Source organism: Dermochelys coriacea, chromosome 3 (genome assembly GCF_009764565.3).
Source record: "Dermochelys coriacea isolate rDerCor1 chromosome 3, rDerCor1.pri.v4, whole genome shotgun sequence".
Lineage (NCBI taxonomy): Eukaryota > Metazoa > Chordata > Testudines > Dermochelyidae > Dermochelys > Dermochelys coriacea.
This window is the reverse complement of record NC_050070.1, coordinates 103,216,011-103,233,453: the sequence shown is the minus strand read 5'-3', so window position 1 is coordinate 103,233,453 and position 17,443 is coordinate 103,216,011. Positions and strand designations below refer to the sequence as shown.

The 17,443-nt window shown below is 39.2% G+C and overlaps 1 protein-coding gene across 15 annotated transcripts in view; it reads right to left on the bottom strand.

Annotated features, from left to right (window-relative positions):
* EYA4 (EYA transcriptional coactivator and phosphatase 4) overlaps nucleotides 1-17,443 on the bottom strand; it is a 231,677-nt gene that overhangs the window by 80,665 nt on the left and 133,569 nt on the right. Inside the window, exon 1 of one of the 15 annotated variants that reach the window (XM_043511002.1) lies at nucleotides 3,868-4,006. The exons of 13 other annotated variants lie outside the window; for them this stretch is intronic. In XM_043511002.1, coding sequence (XP_043366937.1) covers nucleotides 3,868-3,875 — 8 coding nt within the window. In that variant the 5' untranslated portion in view covers nucleotides 3,876-4,006. Of the gene's footprint in view, nucleotides 1-3,867; nucleotides 4,007-17,443 lie in introns of those variants that run through there. One more of the 15 variants, XM_043511001.1, reaches the window with a different exon arrangement.

Genomic DNA, 17,443 nt, shown 5'->3' with positions numbered 1-17,443 from the left:
TGCCAGGCCAGCTGCAACAGAAAAATAATTTATCATGTGTATTCTACTAAGGCCAGTAGAGAGATTATCTTGAATCTCATTGGGATTCCAATTTTCCTGTTCTGTAAAGGAGTGAGGATGGCTGTGAGGGAGATGGAGTATAAGAGGCAGTTTAATAGGAGCTCCTGTTCCTATTTAAATTGTTATTTGGGGCAGGAGGAGCAGGGGACAGTTGTGTCAATTTTTGTCTAGTCCCTAATGAAATCATTGAAAATTTCCCTTTGTAGCTTTCTGTCCTCCATCTGATCTCCTGCATGTTCCGGGGAAAAAACTTGCATTGTTTGAACCTGTCTTGTCTCTCAAAGGGGAGTCTAATTTTGTGCTCCTAATAGTAGAAATAACTTGATGAACATTCTAGTTACCTCAGATACACTTGTCCCAGGGCATAGGGTTATATATGAGACCTGAAAGCCCTTCATTTTGGAAATCACCACATCACAACTGGGGCAATGTATTAAGGTCCTTCCCCGAAGCCCCTGAAAGCCAATAGAAAGAATCTCATTGACTTCAATGAGTATTTGAGATGAGCCCTCTATGCACCAGAGTTCTTTCGGCAGGATACTCTCCCCAGCAATGGTCTGGATGAGTAGTGGGAATCTTATAAATGTAGGGAGAAGGTCACGCACCAGCATGTACAAAATTTATACTAATATTCCATAATGCAAAGGCATAAACTTAGATTTAAATGGTCTTGACCCAGATTTCATCATCTAACTGCATATCCATTTCCATACATCTGTCAACAGAGCATTACATTTATTGTCTATGGGAAATGTGATCACTGATGAAATAAAATTAACATAAATGATTTACTGTTCTGTCAGGTTTTGTTTAGCAGTTTTCTGTACAGTGAAGCTATGCATCTAAAGGTTAAAGAAAGTCTGTGTTTCCATCTTGTATGTGTTTAAGAAAGCAAGAGGGTACCCAAGATAAACAACTGGTATTTCATTGCATATACAGTTTAATTCTCCCCATGTGTTCACTCAAGCAATGTCATGATTTCTTGCTCAAAATGACCAGCTTGGAGATACCTGATGGATGCTTCCAGCTTAGAAACAAAACAGCAGTTGTTCCCTCTTTGTAGTCAGGGTAAAAACTCTACTCTTCTCTTACTTACTTACACACACTATAATAAAATAAATAAATAAATAATAATAATAAACTTCCCCAAATATCATAATTTAAAGTTTCCAAACACCTTTTACTTCTGATAGAATCAGGGTTATTTAAACAGAAAACAATTATCTTATCAGCTTTTTTTTGTTTACCAGAGAATATAAACAGATCATCCCTCTTCTATACCACAATATGTGGTTGTGATTCCACATATTTATGTCATCTATCGTATAAAGAAAAAGAGTACTTGTGGCACCTTAGAGACTAACAAATTTATTAGAGCATAAGCTTTCGTGAGCTACAGCTCACTTCATCGGATGCATTTGGTGAAGTGAGCTGTAGCTCACGAAAGCTTATGCTCTAATAAATTTGTTAGTCTCTAAGGTGCCACAAGTACTCCTTTTCTTTTTGCGAATACAGACTAACACGGCTGCTACTCTGAAATCTATCGTATAGAAGAGTATATTACTCCATATTTTACCAATATGCTTGAAAAGTATTGTGTTAAAAAGATCAATGCATGAATAGGAATTGTGTTTGGATGAAAAAAAGATGTACTCTAGGTTGGTGTCACTGTGCTTGTTGAGTCTCAATAAGGTTTAAAATTATTTCATAAAACTATTTACATATATTTGTATTTATCCACAATGGCTTTGCCCCCAATAAACAAGCAAGCAGCACCTTTAAATATTTCCAAGGTATGGTACCTTAAATTTAGATTTTACTTCTTGTGGGATGGATTTTAATTCACCTTTCTCATTCTGCTCACCGTTAACTTAAAAAAAAAAATCTCAGCTAAGGTACAAGAAACCTACTGCATATTAGGTAATGACAACAGGTAAGAGGTTCTAAACAAATTTTCTAAAAAAGATTAAATTATTCCAACATCTTGATGATTTTTTTTTCAAATTAAATGCTTTGTAGGTTTCTGCTATTAGTGACTTCAGCAGGAGCACGGCTGGGCTCAATATATTTTTCTTGCACTGACAGAAAAAGATGAGTGAAGTCTGAAGTACAAATTAGTGTTTCTAAACATAATGGTTGCTTACTATAGCCTGCTTTCTAGGGATAAAGTGTTTCTTTCATTATAGGCAGAGTGATGTCTATTGTTAAAGATGCCTAACATTTTTCATTATAAATATTTACTTTCAATTGCTTATAACTTTGCCACACTTTTAACCATCTGAGCTTACGTTTTCCATGCTTAGACTCTGCCTGAATTTATTTTGTACCAGCCCAGCAAAAATGGATTTGCAATTTTCAGAGAATAAGTGTGAAGAATGAATAGATAGTTTTACTGTTATAACTTTTCTGACCTTTATTGTATTTTTTAAGAGCATTAGCTCTACCATGGTTTGGACCAGAAACTTGAAATATAGGAAGGGGTTAGAGGCATCTTCTGCTGCCCCATAAAAAAAAAACAGGTTTGGCTAGCTATAAGCCTATGAAAATTGGCATTTGCACATGCTCAGCAGAGGTTTTTAGAGGGTTTCTACTCAAATCTCTAAACATTGCATCTGCACTGATCATGGTCCCAGCCCACAGTGAGCTTGAGCTCTAGACGGAACCCAGAAGCAGCAGCCTTTAGAAAGAACTGTGATTCCTAAGCTTAGCTCTTCCACCATTCTGTACACTCCACAACCTTTACAATGAGCAAGGACTCATGCTCCTAACGTAAGATGCAAGCAATTATCATTCCTCCCATTTGACAGTTAGGGTAACAGAGGTCACACAAGGTCACTTCAGGCAGAGCTGGGAATAGAACCCTGTTGCTAATATGGCAGACCCAAGACTCATCCAGAGCTGGCAGCCTTTGCAAAATGAATGAATGTCTGTAGCTATCTCATCTGTACCCACCAGACCACACTCCCTTCTGAAGCCAGCATTAGAAATTTCTGTTACTATAGTTTGTTTTTAAAAAAAACCTAGGCAATTAAATTTAAAGGATGAGAATGTTGCAAAATTGAACACCCCAAAAGTTAGGAAATGCCAGCATTAAGGATGACCATGAAATTTTAATTTGGTCCTCTTCCGCATGTATAGTATGGCACAGGTTTAATTATGTGATCAAACACTATTTATTGTATAGGACCCATGCTTCATTCAGTGCACAGGCTATTATCTTGTGGTTTTAAAGCAGTGGAGCAGGGCTGTATTTCTGACTCTGCCACAGACCTTCTATATGATTTTAAGCAAAACTATCACAACATATATTCACAAGGAGGCCAAAATAAGACTGTATGGGAACCTTTACCTGTGGCATTTCTTAACTTCTGAATGCTTGACTTGGCAATGGTCACATTTATTTAAATATAGGAGTTTTCTGCTTTTAATGTATTAGAAATAGTAAGTTCAAACCTTTGACATATCTTTTTGTTAAAATTCCCATTTTTTCTCAGTACAACTATAAGTTCATTCTTGTCACTTTTTTCCACAGCAAAAACATCTATTTGCAAAATTTTAAATGATTTAAAAATAGAATAATTCAGACACCTGGAGTACATATATTAGCCATTTTAGAAAAGTGTTACCTATTTAAATTGACAAGTTAAATAGGGTAGAACTAGAGCAAGCTTTGGGCCCTTCTCCAACTCAGAACACTCGAGTGGTGTTCATGACTTCCAGGAAAACACCACATTAACCCTAACTGTGTCTTCTTTAACGTGTTCATTTAAATGGCTAAAACTTTTTTTTTTTTTTTAAAAAACATACCTGTACATAAACCTACTTTTTATCAGCAAGTTCTGAAGCACATACAGATCAACTATGAAACTATACAGGAAAACAGAAAACAAACCACATTATTTCCTAAATAAAATACTTTAAAATTAAAGCTAAATAAATAAAACACTTTCTCTAAATAAAATGCTCTGCAAGCACAAACTCTATACCAGGTAACACTGGTAGCAATTCCAAAGTTAAGTGAACTTAAAGGAGGACTCTGTTTCACACTTAAATAATTTACTTTATTCTCTAAATTTATCACAATAACTCCCTAGAAGACAACTGATTTCTCTACATATTTTTTAAATAAAAATCTTTACTAACTTTTGCTAAAGAATCATTTAAAAATGCTCGATTTTTAAAGATTTTATTATGTTTCTTATATTCCTCTAGCTAGAACCAAAGTTCCCTCAAATTCCAAACTTCTCTCCCACAAAAACACAATCTTATAATATTTCAGACATAGTCTGCTTTTGAACTTCAAAAATTAAAGAAAGAGTTTCCCTTCGTTTAAAATTATCATTTTGAGCGACTAGAAGGCTAGCTGATAGAACTGCTCAGATCTGTCAACTACTTCCGTTTCCTAATGCTGCCAGCCCAGCTCTCTAACCAGAGGCTCAATTTAGATGAAAAACAGAAACAAATTTTTTTGTTTCTGTTTTTCATCAAACTTTCATTTTTTTGTCAACATTTTCCAGCTGTGCTCAGAGTATGTGCCTGGTGAGCAAAGATAACAACTTATATCTCTTCATCTTTATTCTGAACAACCAACACAATGCTTTTACTCTGAAAAAAATATAACACATCCATATGCACCCAGACGCAGACTTCAGTTCTGTAACTTCTACCTAAATGTCTAATGATCACTAACGATACAGACGACCCATTCATATAACTTTACCTTAACGCTATAGAAAAACTTATCTCACACCAAACCTCACTTACACATTGGCATATAACCCATATACAATGTAATTTATGAAAGCCACACCAAACCTTTATGAATCAAAGCACATAAACATTCCAGACAATAAACATGGCCTTAGTGAGGGCGGATATATGTGGACTCTGGGGAGTGGACAGGAGAAAGTTGAAGCTGATAAAGGAAAACTGACCCACTCAGTGCAGATGGGGTATTGTGGGACTTAATATTTATTTCCTTGTTTTTATCGTTTATGTTGTTAGGATGTGCTATTTAGCAGCCTTTACTCAAAAATAAAGATTTTTGTGGGGGAAAAATATATATTTATTATATCATAGGTTGCCAAAAGTAGAGTACGTTATGACGATGAAGCCTAAAAATTATACTTTAATGTATTACATTCCCAGTCATTATATTATTCCTAGACTAACAGGAACATTTGCTTTTGCAGGTGCTTTGATTTCGTGGGTGGCTATCTCTGTGATTTTTTTACAAGGGTGACTTGGTACAGAATATGCCAGTTAGAACAATCTATGAATAACTCTATCCAGGAAATGGATTTCTCTCTTTGATTTAGTACACTATCATGAGCAGCAAGTCCTAAACCAAATTAGCATATCAATAAAAAATAAAGAAATTGAAGGAAATAAATATGGGTTTTCTTACTGAACATTCACTGTGTATGCCATGTTTCGTTGTGGCTCAAGATACTGATATAACTCCAGTTTAAGGGCTTGGCTACACTTATATTTTATAGCACTCTAACTTGCTGGCTCAGGGGTGTGAAAAATCACCCCCCTAAGCGCAGCAAGTCAGAGCGCTTTAAAGTGCTAGCGTAAACAGGCTCCGAGTGCTGGGAGGTGAAGTTGGATTACCAGGAGCACTGAGAGAGCTCTCTCCCAGCCCTCATGCGCGACCACACTCGCACTTCAAAGCACTGCCAAGGGAGTGCTCCTGTCACAGCGCTTTGAAGTTTCCAGTGTAACCATGCCCCAAGTCTTAAACCAACCAAGCCTCAAGCTACTGCAAAATCCAGCGAAGGAACAGTAAAACTGATAATACAAAGTTTTCTCCATTGAAGTTACTTTGTTTTTCTCTTGCAGGCTCAGCGCAGTTTCTTCTCCTTCATCATTTCTCAAATTGAAATAGAAGGGCATGATATCAACTCCGCTACTGTTCTGTTTACTGTCACTCTGGCACTATACACCAAAAGCACAACCACTGACAGCACAGTGTCAGTTCTGGCTGTCCACCTGAGAGGAAAAAACAAGTAATAATACTAAACGCTAACAAGGGCCCAACTCTTCATTCTCCTTCAGATAGTCTCTCTTAATCCCCGTCAGGACTAGCACCTGGTTTGTGGTAAGAAGCACTAAATAATTTATAGCCATGCTATGGTAATACAAATAATAATAATAATAATTATTACAGATGGGAACACCGAGCACTACAATGTATAAGTTATCCCTAACTCTGTCAAAGAGTAAACCAGTAGAGCTGGGAGAATTTTTTTCTGTCAAACAGTTCATTCACCCAAAAATGCAGTTTCAGGGAGACTGCAGCTATCCATATCTAATGGTTTCAGCCGAATATAAAATGTTAAAAAAAATCAAAATAGTTGCTAAGATATTTTCTAAACAAAATATTTTGACTTTTCATTTCAAAATATTTTATTTAGAAATTTAGCTAGATTTGTTTAAAATTTTGTTTTAAAGGGGTAAAACACACTCAAAATGCAACAAACAAACAAACAAAACCAAAGAAAATATTCTGGGTAAAAAAAGAGAGTTTCATTCAACCTGAAACAATTTTTTTTCTTCAGGTTTTTTTTTTTTTTCATTTTGATCACCAAATGCACCATAAAGAAGAATAGAGAATCTTGGAGGTACCTAGGCAGGAAAAGAATAAAAGATATTAAAGATTCTGTCCCAGTCTTCGAGGGTGGGCTTTTGAAGGATAACATCACTCACTCCAAGCAGTAATTGCTGTTGTGAGGTCACCATCAGTCTGGCAATTAGTTTATATCAATCCAGAAAATATCTGCTGAGCCATTTGCAGGAACTGCCACATAAATGTCAAAGGATAGTGGTGGGATGCTTATTTGACATTTCATTTCCATCTACATGAATTTTTCCTACTGGAATGTGAGCACAGGAAGCAAAGATAATGAGGGCAGTCATGATGAGAAGGTGACAGACACAGACACAACTAATGCCACTTTGATTCCTGGAGGAAGTCATCACTTGCAACAACTTTGCTACTCTAGTCCAGGACTCTGCTAAGCAGCAGACCAGGCTCCCCTAAGGGGCAGGTTGAGCCCACCATACTCATTTTCACTTATAACCAAATCCAGATTTGAACATAGGCTTTCAAAGGGGGAAGGCAAGTATATTTCATGATTCAAGGGGACGTAAGTTACTCTGCTCTAAAAGTGATAGTGTAGGGTCATTCCCAAAGAAATCTGACAACAATAAAGACTCAGATCATGCTGAATTATATCACTTGGCAACGAGACTGGAGAAGTTAATCCAGAATCGCAAACACAACTCAAGGTGCGCATTTAGATGTATGGAAAGTTTTGGGATTTCTTACATAAAGAATCAAGCACAGGGATCTTATGAGACTCATAAAGAATCATATCAATTGGAAAAGAGTGTGTAAATATCTAAAAGTAGGATGAAAGTTTTTTAAAAAATGCATTCAAAAGGGACAAAGCTGTGCAGACAGCCCATCTGCAATGTAACCACATAAAAGACCCATGGGCAAATCCAAACCCATTAGTAGAAGTGCTTGAGGAATCTGCCAAGGAGCCAGATGCTGCCTCTGGAAGAATATCTTCCACAGATTGTCATCTGGATCCCCTCACTGCCATCCGAAGTGGAGGACAATGAAGAATAGTGATCTGATTAAGTAGTGTGTAAAAAAAGCCCAAGTATACAATACATTACCTTGACTTAATTCAACCGTTCACTGCCTACTTTCTAAGAAAAATTAAAAAAGATAAAAAAATTGAACCCAGAAATTAAAAAAAATTATTTAAAATACATATTCATGAAACAAGCTAGAGACAAAGATGTTAAAATAATAAAAAGAAAATGCTATGACATCTGATTTCTAAATTCCTGAATGACAGGTTTCAGAGTAGCAGCCGTGTTAGTCTGTATTCGCAAAAAGAAAAGGAGTACTTGTGGCACCTTAGAGACTAACAAATTTATTAGAGCATAAGCTTTCGTGAGCTACAGCATCCGATGAAGTGAGCTGTAGCTCACGAAAGCTTATGCTCTAATAAATTTGTTAGTCTCTAAGGTGCCACAAGTACTCCTTTTCATATTCCTGAATGGTTTCTCTTTAGATCAAAGACATTTTGGGATTACTCTACTCTTTTCTTTTCTTATCTGTTGCCCATTGAGTCCATTTTACGACATCTAACCAGGATATAGCAAGGTGGTTAACAGGAGATTTGTAAAAATGTTGGGATATTAAATGTTACTTTATTACCTAGAGTAGATTGACAAATATAGTAGCTGAAATGTGTCGGACTAGAATGTGAAATATCAATCAGTAACCAGCACACTGAAAAATGGGAACCAGCAGAGAATGTTTTTCTTAACTAGAAATCCAAACCAAACTTTGAAGAAAGATCCAAATCCAAATATGTACTTTCGTGTAAATATACATTAAAGGGCTAACCCTGGTTTAATATACAAATTCCACTAAGAATCCATTTATTGGACTTGGAGTAGAAAGTAATTGAAACTGAACACATTTATTATTTAAAAGTTGTCTATGGCAAAAGTATATTTGGATTATCCAAGAAGGTCAGAGAAGCTGGCATGGAGTCTGAATTACTTCTCCTATGCTTTGCTGTAATGTGATGCCACAAGGGCAAAAAATAGACTGTGAGGGAAGGGAGAAAAGCAAGAGAGAACTCCTTGTCACTGTGATTACATTTGCTGGGCTTCATGAACCAACATTGCCATTTCTTGGCTCAAAATGCATTCAACTTTATGATAAAAACTGTTGAAACTCTTACAGCCCTAAGAATAAATAGGATTACTTAAAATATAATTTTAGGATTTATTCCTCTGCTGAAAAGATAGTACCTACCCTCTTCCTAACAAGTTTTCAAGAGCTTCACAACACTGAACTATTAATTAAAAGTATGGTACTTTAATAAACACTAAATAAGGTGTATTCCCCTTTTAAGATTTTGAAATTCAAACAGGTCAGGTGAAATGAAAAGAGCTATGGATAATCAAATCAACAGCTTTGGTACGATTTGATTTTTAAAAAGTATGGGAGGGGGCAGACATAAAGAATGGTCAATCAGAAAGTAAATCCTCACTCATTAATGGTCAGTAAACAGCTCTCCAGAGTGGCACCATCACCACAGACCTATTTTCTTTCTTTAAGCAGAAGTCAATTTCAACAAAGTTTACTGGTTCACACACTGTTGCTATAGTTGTCCAAATTATGTGATGCCATTGTGCACAGGAGGCATTGACTAGTTAATCTCTCTATTAAGATTTAACCCACATTATAAGAATCTCTGAACTATGCTGTTCTGTGTCTGTTCCTAAATTTTTCTTCACGGAAAACTTAAAAAGCAAAACCAGAAAACCATCTGTTGCAGACTGTATTTTCTGACAGAACAGTTCACTAAGTAAAAGAAAAGTTGTAATTATAAACGTGGCAGTGGTGTTGCCCAGCACAACAGAGAAGATTTTCTTTCTCCCTTTGTGGGAAAGCCAAGCAGACCAACCAACAAGAGAGCATAGCTTATAAAATGCGCAACTCCAAGAGTGAAGGGTTGAAAGACAATGAAAGGAGATAAGATAAAGCTGTGGCTGCAGAGGCTGAAGCACCTGAGCCCTTTATCAGATACTTTATTTTTTAATTGAATGAAGGGGATTTTACATTTTATTCAGTAAAACATTTTACCCACAGATCTTCCTCCTAAAGAGGAGTATGTGAATGTAGTGCATGATTCAAGGAACAGTAATGGATTAATACGCCTTTCACCTCTGTGTTACGAATAAGGATATACTTGTAGCTGGGGGCATGGTTCTCAGTTTGAGGAGACATACTTGCAGCTTGCTCTGATCAGGCTTGCATACTAAAAATAAAGCGTAGCCACAGCAGGGCAAGTGAAGGGAGGGGTTAGCTACCCTAAGTACACACCTGTGGTCTCAGACAGGTAATACTTGGGGCTACTAGACCAGGGTTTTCTAAGTGGGGGTCGGGCCCCCAGATGGGGTTGCGATGTTATTACATGGGGAGGGGTCACGAGTTGTCAGCCTCCATCCCAAACCCCGCTTTGCATCCAGCATTTATAATGGTGTTAAATATATTAAAAAGTGTTTTTAGTTTATAAGGGGGGGGGTCGCACTCAGAGGCTTGCTATGTGAAAGGGGTCACCAGTACAAAAGTTTGAGAACTACCATCCTAAACCCTCCCACTGCTTCCGCAGCCACAGCCACAGCCACAAATGCACACTAGGGGTGCCAACTCTCCAGGATTGGCTTGGAGTCTCCCGGAACCAGCATCGATCTCCCAGAGACTATTGAAAGCAATAGGATATTTCAATAGGATATTTTAAGAAAAAAACATTACATCATGTTCGGGGAAAAAAATCTCACGGAAGAGCTTCAGTCAGAGTTGGCAACGCTAACGCGCGTGCGCACACACACACACACACACACAATTTTTAGTGCACTAGCTCAATCACAGATAGTGTAGGTATGTCTCCTCAAGCTGGAAATCACAGTCCCAGCTGGAAATGTAGACATGCCTTAATTCAAATTGGGCACCAGTTGACACTGGCATTGTAATGGCTGTTTGGGGAACATTTGAAGTGCGTGTGTGTCTGTATGTGTATTATATATATAATTTATTTATTTACATTATTACAGGGTACAATATGGCATGATACTGAGCACTCTGGCCCTGATGCAGCACAGTATTTAAGTATGTGCTTAACTTAAAGCATGTGAGTAGTTCCATTGAAACCTGTGGGACTACTCACATGCTTAAAGTTAAGCACCAATGTTTGCAGGATAGAGGCCAGGGTTTTTTATATGTAGTTAGGCCCTAATCCAAAGCCTACTGAAAATCAACTGATTTCAGGGCTTTATTAACAGTAGAATGTTAGGTAAACATTTACTTTATACAATCCAATAAATGCCTTAATGTTGGCTCACAAGACATTTATAAATAGAGCTGGGAAAATTTTTTTTTGGAAAAATAGTTAATTTGCAGTTTTGAATTCGGGATCAAATTGGGTGAATAGTTTCTGCCCAAAATCGTTTTTAAAAATCAAAAAAGTTTAAATGTTTCAAAAGTGTCCAACACGTGTATGACTTGATACAATTTAAAACACACACAAATATTATATATCTCCATCCCCCAAAACAAACAAAAATGCATTGGGTAAAATAAATAGTTTCATTCTAAATTAAACATTTAATTTCAGGTAGAGCTTTTTCATTGAGAGTGGAATGTTTCATTAATCCCTTCCAAAATTTTTTTGGCTTTTATTTTGGCGAGAAGAAAATCAAAGAATTTCTATATCAATCTGACCCCAAACACATTTTTCCCCCCAGATTTTTCAGTTCAGTCACCAAACTAAAAAACCCTTATTTGCTCATCACTATTTATAAACCGTACAACATTATATATACACACACATATATACACACCCATATCACTAATTTATACATCACTGATAATATTTTAGATACTTATAAATAAATGTGATAAAAGCAATTGCATAAGTGTCTCATAGGTCAGAGTTAAGATTGAGTTTTGCACATTGATTTTTTACACATCAGTATCATTATTAAACTGTGAAAGTCAATTATAAATCATTTACTCTGGTTATTTCCATATTTTTAATATTTATGTATTTTAAAAGTAATATTTGTGTTATGTAGTTTGCAGTGGAGCAACTTTAAGTATAAAGTTAAAAGGTACTTGTGAAAAGGTACACAGGAGAAGGAGCTATGAAAGCAGTTTAAAACAGACTGCTAGACACAACATTAACTATGGAGTCACTACCACTGTCTCTATAAGAACATCAAACAGGCCACTTATCTAACTATCCCCAACTTTTTAACCCACCAGTTTCCATAGAAATTCAATAAAAAAAAAGATTACTATCTCAGCGTGCCGTAATGGTTAATAAACTTGTGCTGTTGGTGGTTTCAGTCTGGTTTCTTGTGGACAGGTGTCTACATCCAAAAATCATTTTCAAATTTAGCCATGTCAATCTCAACAGAGAGACTCATAAAGACCCCCATTTAGCAAAGCACATAAAACCATGCTTGATTGTGAATAAATCCGGTTGAATTCAAAATGAGAGCTGGGTAATCTGGTTCAACAGACAGTCTCAAAAAATCTGATATACTGATATACTAAAATACTGTGATGTGGCCTTATATTTACATTACTTTTCACAAAGCCATCACTCTATATCTGATATGTCACTCATTCTCAAAGGAAACCTACATGACAAAAGACAAACCTGGGAGCTTAAATTCATAACTTTGCTAGACACTGAAAATCATGGACAGAATAGAAACACTGGATTTATGACTTATTACAACAATCTATGACTCACTAACAACCATCCCTCCCAGACACCTTTTCTTCCCCGCATGACTGGAGGGGTGTTAATGGGCTACTTCACCTTGAATGGTCCATTTTTACTTACTAAAAAATTGGTTCCACCATGTATTTAACTGAGTATGTTTCCCAGACCTGAAGAAGAGCTCTGTGTAAGCTCAAAAGGTTGTCTCTCTCATTAACAGAAGTGGGTCCAATAAGGCAGGGGTTCTCAAGCTTCTTTCTTTCTGAGGCCACTCAACATGCTATTAAAACTCCACAACTCAGCTGTGCCACAATAGTTTACTCCTGGGGGAATTCTGTGCCAAAAAATTAAAAATTTTGCACCCAATATTTTAAAATTCTGCAAATTTTATTTGTCAAAATAACACTACATAATTACAGGTTATTTTGGTAATTTATTTCAAAATACTTGTCAACAAGTATGTCTGTAACAATACAAACACACCCAAAAATTCCCCCAGGAGAAGAGAGTTAAAGAAACCCCTATGACAACCCAGTTCCTGTTTGTCTGCCCCCTCCCCCTCCAGAGCCAAGCTGGGGGACCAGACACCCACAACCCCTCCCTCCGAGAGCCCAGTCATGCTCCCCCAGCCAATACACCTGAACCCCCACCCCGCCAGAGCCCAGCCATAGGGCCCCCTAGACCAGACACCCATTCCCCCCCGCCCCGAACCCATGGATCCAGAGGGAGAAACAGCCTGATGCTCGGACCCAGTCTTGCACAGAGTTTCCTGTGTACCCCCTCTCCTTCCCTCAGAGCATGCTGGGAACTACAGCTGCCAGAAATCTTCTAGCTCTCTCCTGCTCCCCACTGGCACTGTCTTCTATGTGCGAGTTCTATGCTTTGCCAATTCCAGCAGCCCCTAGTGGCGGCTAGCAGCACTGCAGCCCATTTCTGTGGGGGAAAGGAAATTCTGCGCAAAACACATTAATTTTTGAAAAATTCTGCACTGCACAACGGCGCAGAATTTCCCCAGGAATAAAAATGGTTTTCTGCACATAAAAGCCAGGGCCAGCATTAGGGGGAAGCAAGCAAGGCAACTGCCTGAGGACCCACACCACAGGGGGCCCAGTGAAGCTAAGTTGCTCAGGCTTTGACTTCAGCACCAGGTGGTGGAGCTCATGGCCCCAGCCCCATGCGGTGGGGCTTCAGCTTTTGGCCCTAGGGCCCCGCAAGTCTAATGCTGGCCCTGCTTGGCAGCCCCCCTAAAACCTGGTCATGGCCTACCAGAGGGCCCTGGACACCCGGTTGAGAACTACTGCAATAAGGGTATGTTTACAGTGCAATTAAAAATCCACAGTTGGCCCATGCCAGCTGACTCGGGCTCTTGGGCTTGGGCTAAGAAGCTGCTTAATTGTGGCTTTTATAAAACTGATAGGGGATGCATTCTCCTATCAAGCTAAAGAATGGCCTATTTATAAGCCATTAAATCGCTTTTCAATTTCATTGGTTTTAAGGAGAGATGCTTACTTGTGTGTGAATAAATAAGAAATGGCAAATCACAGGCACCGGCTTCGTCTGGGCCTTGGGGGTGCTCAAACCTCCGCTCTGCCTCCGGCCTCACCCCCCGCCTGTCCCCTTTCCCCAAGCCCCTACCGCGCCCCACCTCTTCATGCCCCTGCTCCGCCCCAGGGCTGCCCCCAATCCTTCTCCCTATCCAGCACTCCACCCTGCCTTTTCCCATCCCTGCTCCTCTGCTGCCCCGCCTCTTCCCACACATTCTGCCCCCTCCCCCGAGCGTGCCCCATGCCTGCTCCTCCCTCTCCCCCCCAGTGTCTCCTGCACGCTGCAGAACAGCTGATTGCAGTGGGCGGGAGGCGCCCAGGCGTGGGGGGAGGAGATCTGGATGCCGGTGGGTGCTAAGCACCCACTAATTTTTTTCTGTGGGTGCTCCAGTCCTGGAGCACTCATGGAATCTGCGCTATGTGGCAAATGATAACTATGTTTGCTTTTTGTGCTTTCTTTGGAAAAGTACAGTATAAAAAAATCAGAGCCATCATTCAAACCAATATTCCATGGATTCAAACAGATTTCACATATATGGGTGAGAGGAATGATGACTGTATATTGTAAGGGGGAAATATTTTGTGCAGCTTAATAAACACTTCATATTTTAAAACTGCAGCATGCACTGTGTGCATTATATGATATCTACCACAGTTCACAAATAGAATGGTAAAATCTCACCAACAGTTAAAGAAAAATTAAGAACTTGTATAGCATATGTTGTTTTTGTCAGAGAGGACTCTTCCATCTCCAAATATAAACTTTAGTATTCTTAACTTTAGTTATTGTTGTTGGTGATTGGTTTGTTTTTGTATTATAGTAATTAGTTTAAAACCCTCACAGCTTTTACCTCATAGGATATTATCCAGTATTTATGCACTTGAACTTCAGGTAACTGAGAAATGGCTCATTTATTTTTGATATGATACCATTTTTACCATCCCATTGTACACAAATATTTAAATAAATTGTTTGAAAGAGAACTTTCTATGTTTGAAAAGCATCTTTTCAAACTTCGTCTCCTATTTTTCTGATTTCTTACAAACTTTTACCAGACTTGATCCAAAGTTCACTCAGGTCAATGGGAGTCTTTCCACTGACTTTAATGGCCTTGGAATCATGCCCACAAATTATTAACAAAGGTACAGAGACAGAGATTTTGTGCATGATTTTAATAAAAATAATGTTTTCTTTTGTAACAAACCTCAAATGTATAAAGCTGCATCAAAAAATTGTGAATAAGGACACACATATTTCAAGATTCTGTGAACACAAGCCACTCAGACTTCTCTCCGTGATTCCTCCCTATCCCTTTGTTTGTACTCTAAATAGATTATAGTAATTTATGTAATTATCCCATATATATTTATTGAGCTCTTTTGGGGCCTGATCCAAAGCCAATTTAAATTAGTGGAAAGGCACCAACTGACGGCAGTGGGCTTTGGATCAGGTCTCTTCTGTAATAATAGTAAGACTAAAATTCTGAAGTTAACTTCTTAGTATGTCAGAGGATAGCCAACAGGTAAGATACGGAGCACACAAATTGATTCTCTATACATATCTTAGATACAGTCACATATTGATATTTTCATGGTAAGGTAACAAAAAATTTTAGGGTTTTTTTTTGTAATATAGTTGTCACAAATTTTATGTTTTGCTGCACTACATACATTTGCATAACCATCTGACAAATTAAATTATTTTGATGGATTCAGACTAAATAATTACACTGATCTTTCGGTAAATAATAAATAGAAATCAATTACAATTAAAATGTACAAATTCCGCAATGTACTCATTTAATAGAAACCTTATTCCACAACATAGCAATTTAAAATTGGAAAATTGTGATACTTTTGTGTGAGCCATTATCTTGCCTGAGAAATCTGGGCCCAGTTCTGCCAATACTTACTGCTGGGAGTAGTGTTTTCAACTGTGTGTATTCCCATTGAAGTAAACACTACATTGTGAAGTATTTGCAAAATCAGGTCCTATGGTTGACTGAAAACATTAGTTCATACTTTTCACAACCACTTATATCAGACTTTCAGTTTCAACTTACTTAATTCTATTACCAACTTTTCATACAAAACATCTGTGCTGGTGTATCTGTTGCTTATACATTTCTTTAAAAAAACATTATGTACCGACTGTTGCTAAACTATTTTCCTGGCAACTAAATATTTTTACGGTGCATTTATTCCCTCCTGGAATTAAATAGCTTTGGAGAAAAAAGGAGACACTAATCTAAAAATAAAACCAACCCTTTCACTGCCATTGGTTATGCAAGTATATATCTAAGGGAACTGTTGCCTCCTTACTAACATTCAGTGGGGGTGTTTTGGTTGGCTAGCTCCCAGTACTAAAAGGGGAAGGGTCTATGGGAAACCAGGACCCTGACACTGACAGCCACCAGGTACAATGGGGAGAGGCCAATCCTCCAGGTCAGCCTGAATGACAGGGTGGGCAGACTAATCAGGGAGTCAGGAGGCCAGGGAGGTCCCATCCTCCACGTGAGATGAATTTGCCTGGGTCAGACAGAGTGGTGCCGAGCTAAGGAGAAAGCAGGGGCCTGAGCTGAGCTGTGGGGCAGAGCTGTGCCAGATCCAGAGGGACCAGAGAAGCAGCCCAGAGAGAGCAGCCCGTCCTGGGAGCAGAGCTGCAGCCCCAAGCCAGAGGCACAGCCCAGAGAGAGCAGACTTGCCCTGGGAGCAGAGCTGCAGCAACCAGAGCCAGAGGGGCCAGAAAAGCAGCCCAGGAAGCAGGTCAGTGCTGGGAGCAGAGTCACAGAAGCAGCCTGCAGAGCAGACCTGTCCTGGGAGCAGAGCTGTAGCAACCAGAGCCAGAGGGGCCAAAGAAGCAGCCCAGGGAGCTGGAGGCAGAGCAGCAGCACTGAGGCCGAATGGTGCAGCTGGGGCTGGAGCAGTCTGGAGCTGGGTGCGGTGAGCAGCTGGGGACGCCGAGGGGGACCCTGGGCAGTGGGCCCAGCATAGGGAGACACCTCAGCCAAGAGGTTCTACAGGCCAGGCTTGGATCGTAACCCCAACAGAGTGGGGGCGACACTGGGAAGAAGGGTCCTACCACTTAAAGCCTGAGAGCGTGTGGCCACCACCAGAGCAAGTGTCCAACCCACAGCATCCCTGCAGCACAGCCAGGGCCTGGGACGAAGGCCTGGGACTTACAAGGAACAGCCTGTGAACTGCCCTGTCATTCCAGAGACACTGTTTGTGATGTTCCCTGCCACAGAGCGGGTTGATGTGTTTCCTTTAACCTTTCCCATTTTTCCTTATTCTTTTTACAATTAATTGTTGATTAAATAACTTGTATTTGCTTTAACTTGTATGTAATGGTCAGTGGGTCAGAGAAGTGCCCAGTGCAGAGAGAGTACCCCGGAGTGGGGACACCCTAGCCCCTGTCCTAGGTGACCACAGCAGGGTTGGGGGTCAAGCCCCCCAGGAATCCTGGGACAGCCTTGTTGGGGTTACGAGGACTCTGCCAGACAGGAGAGT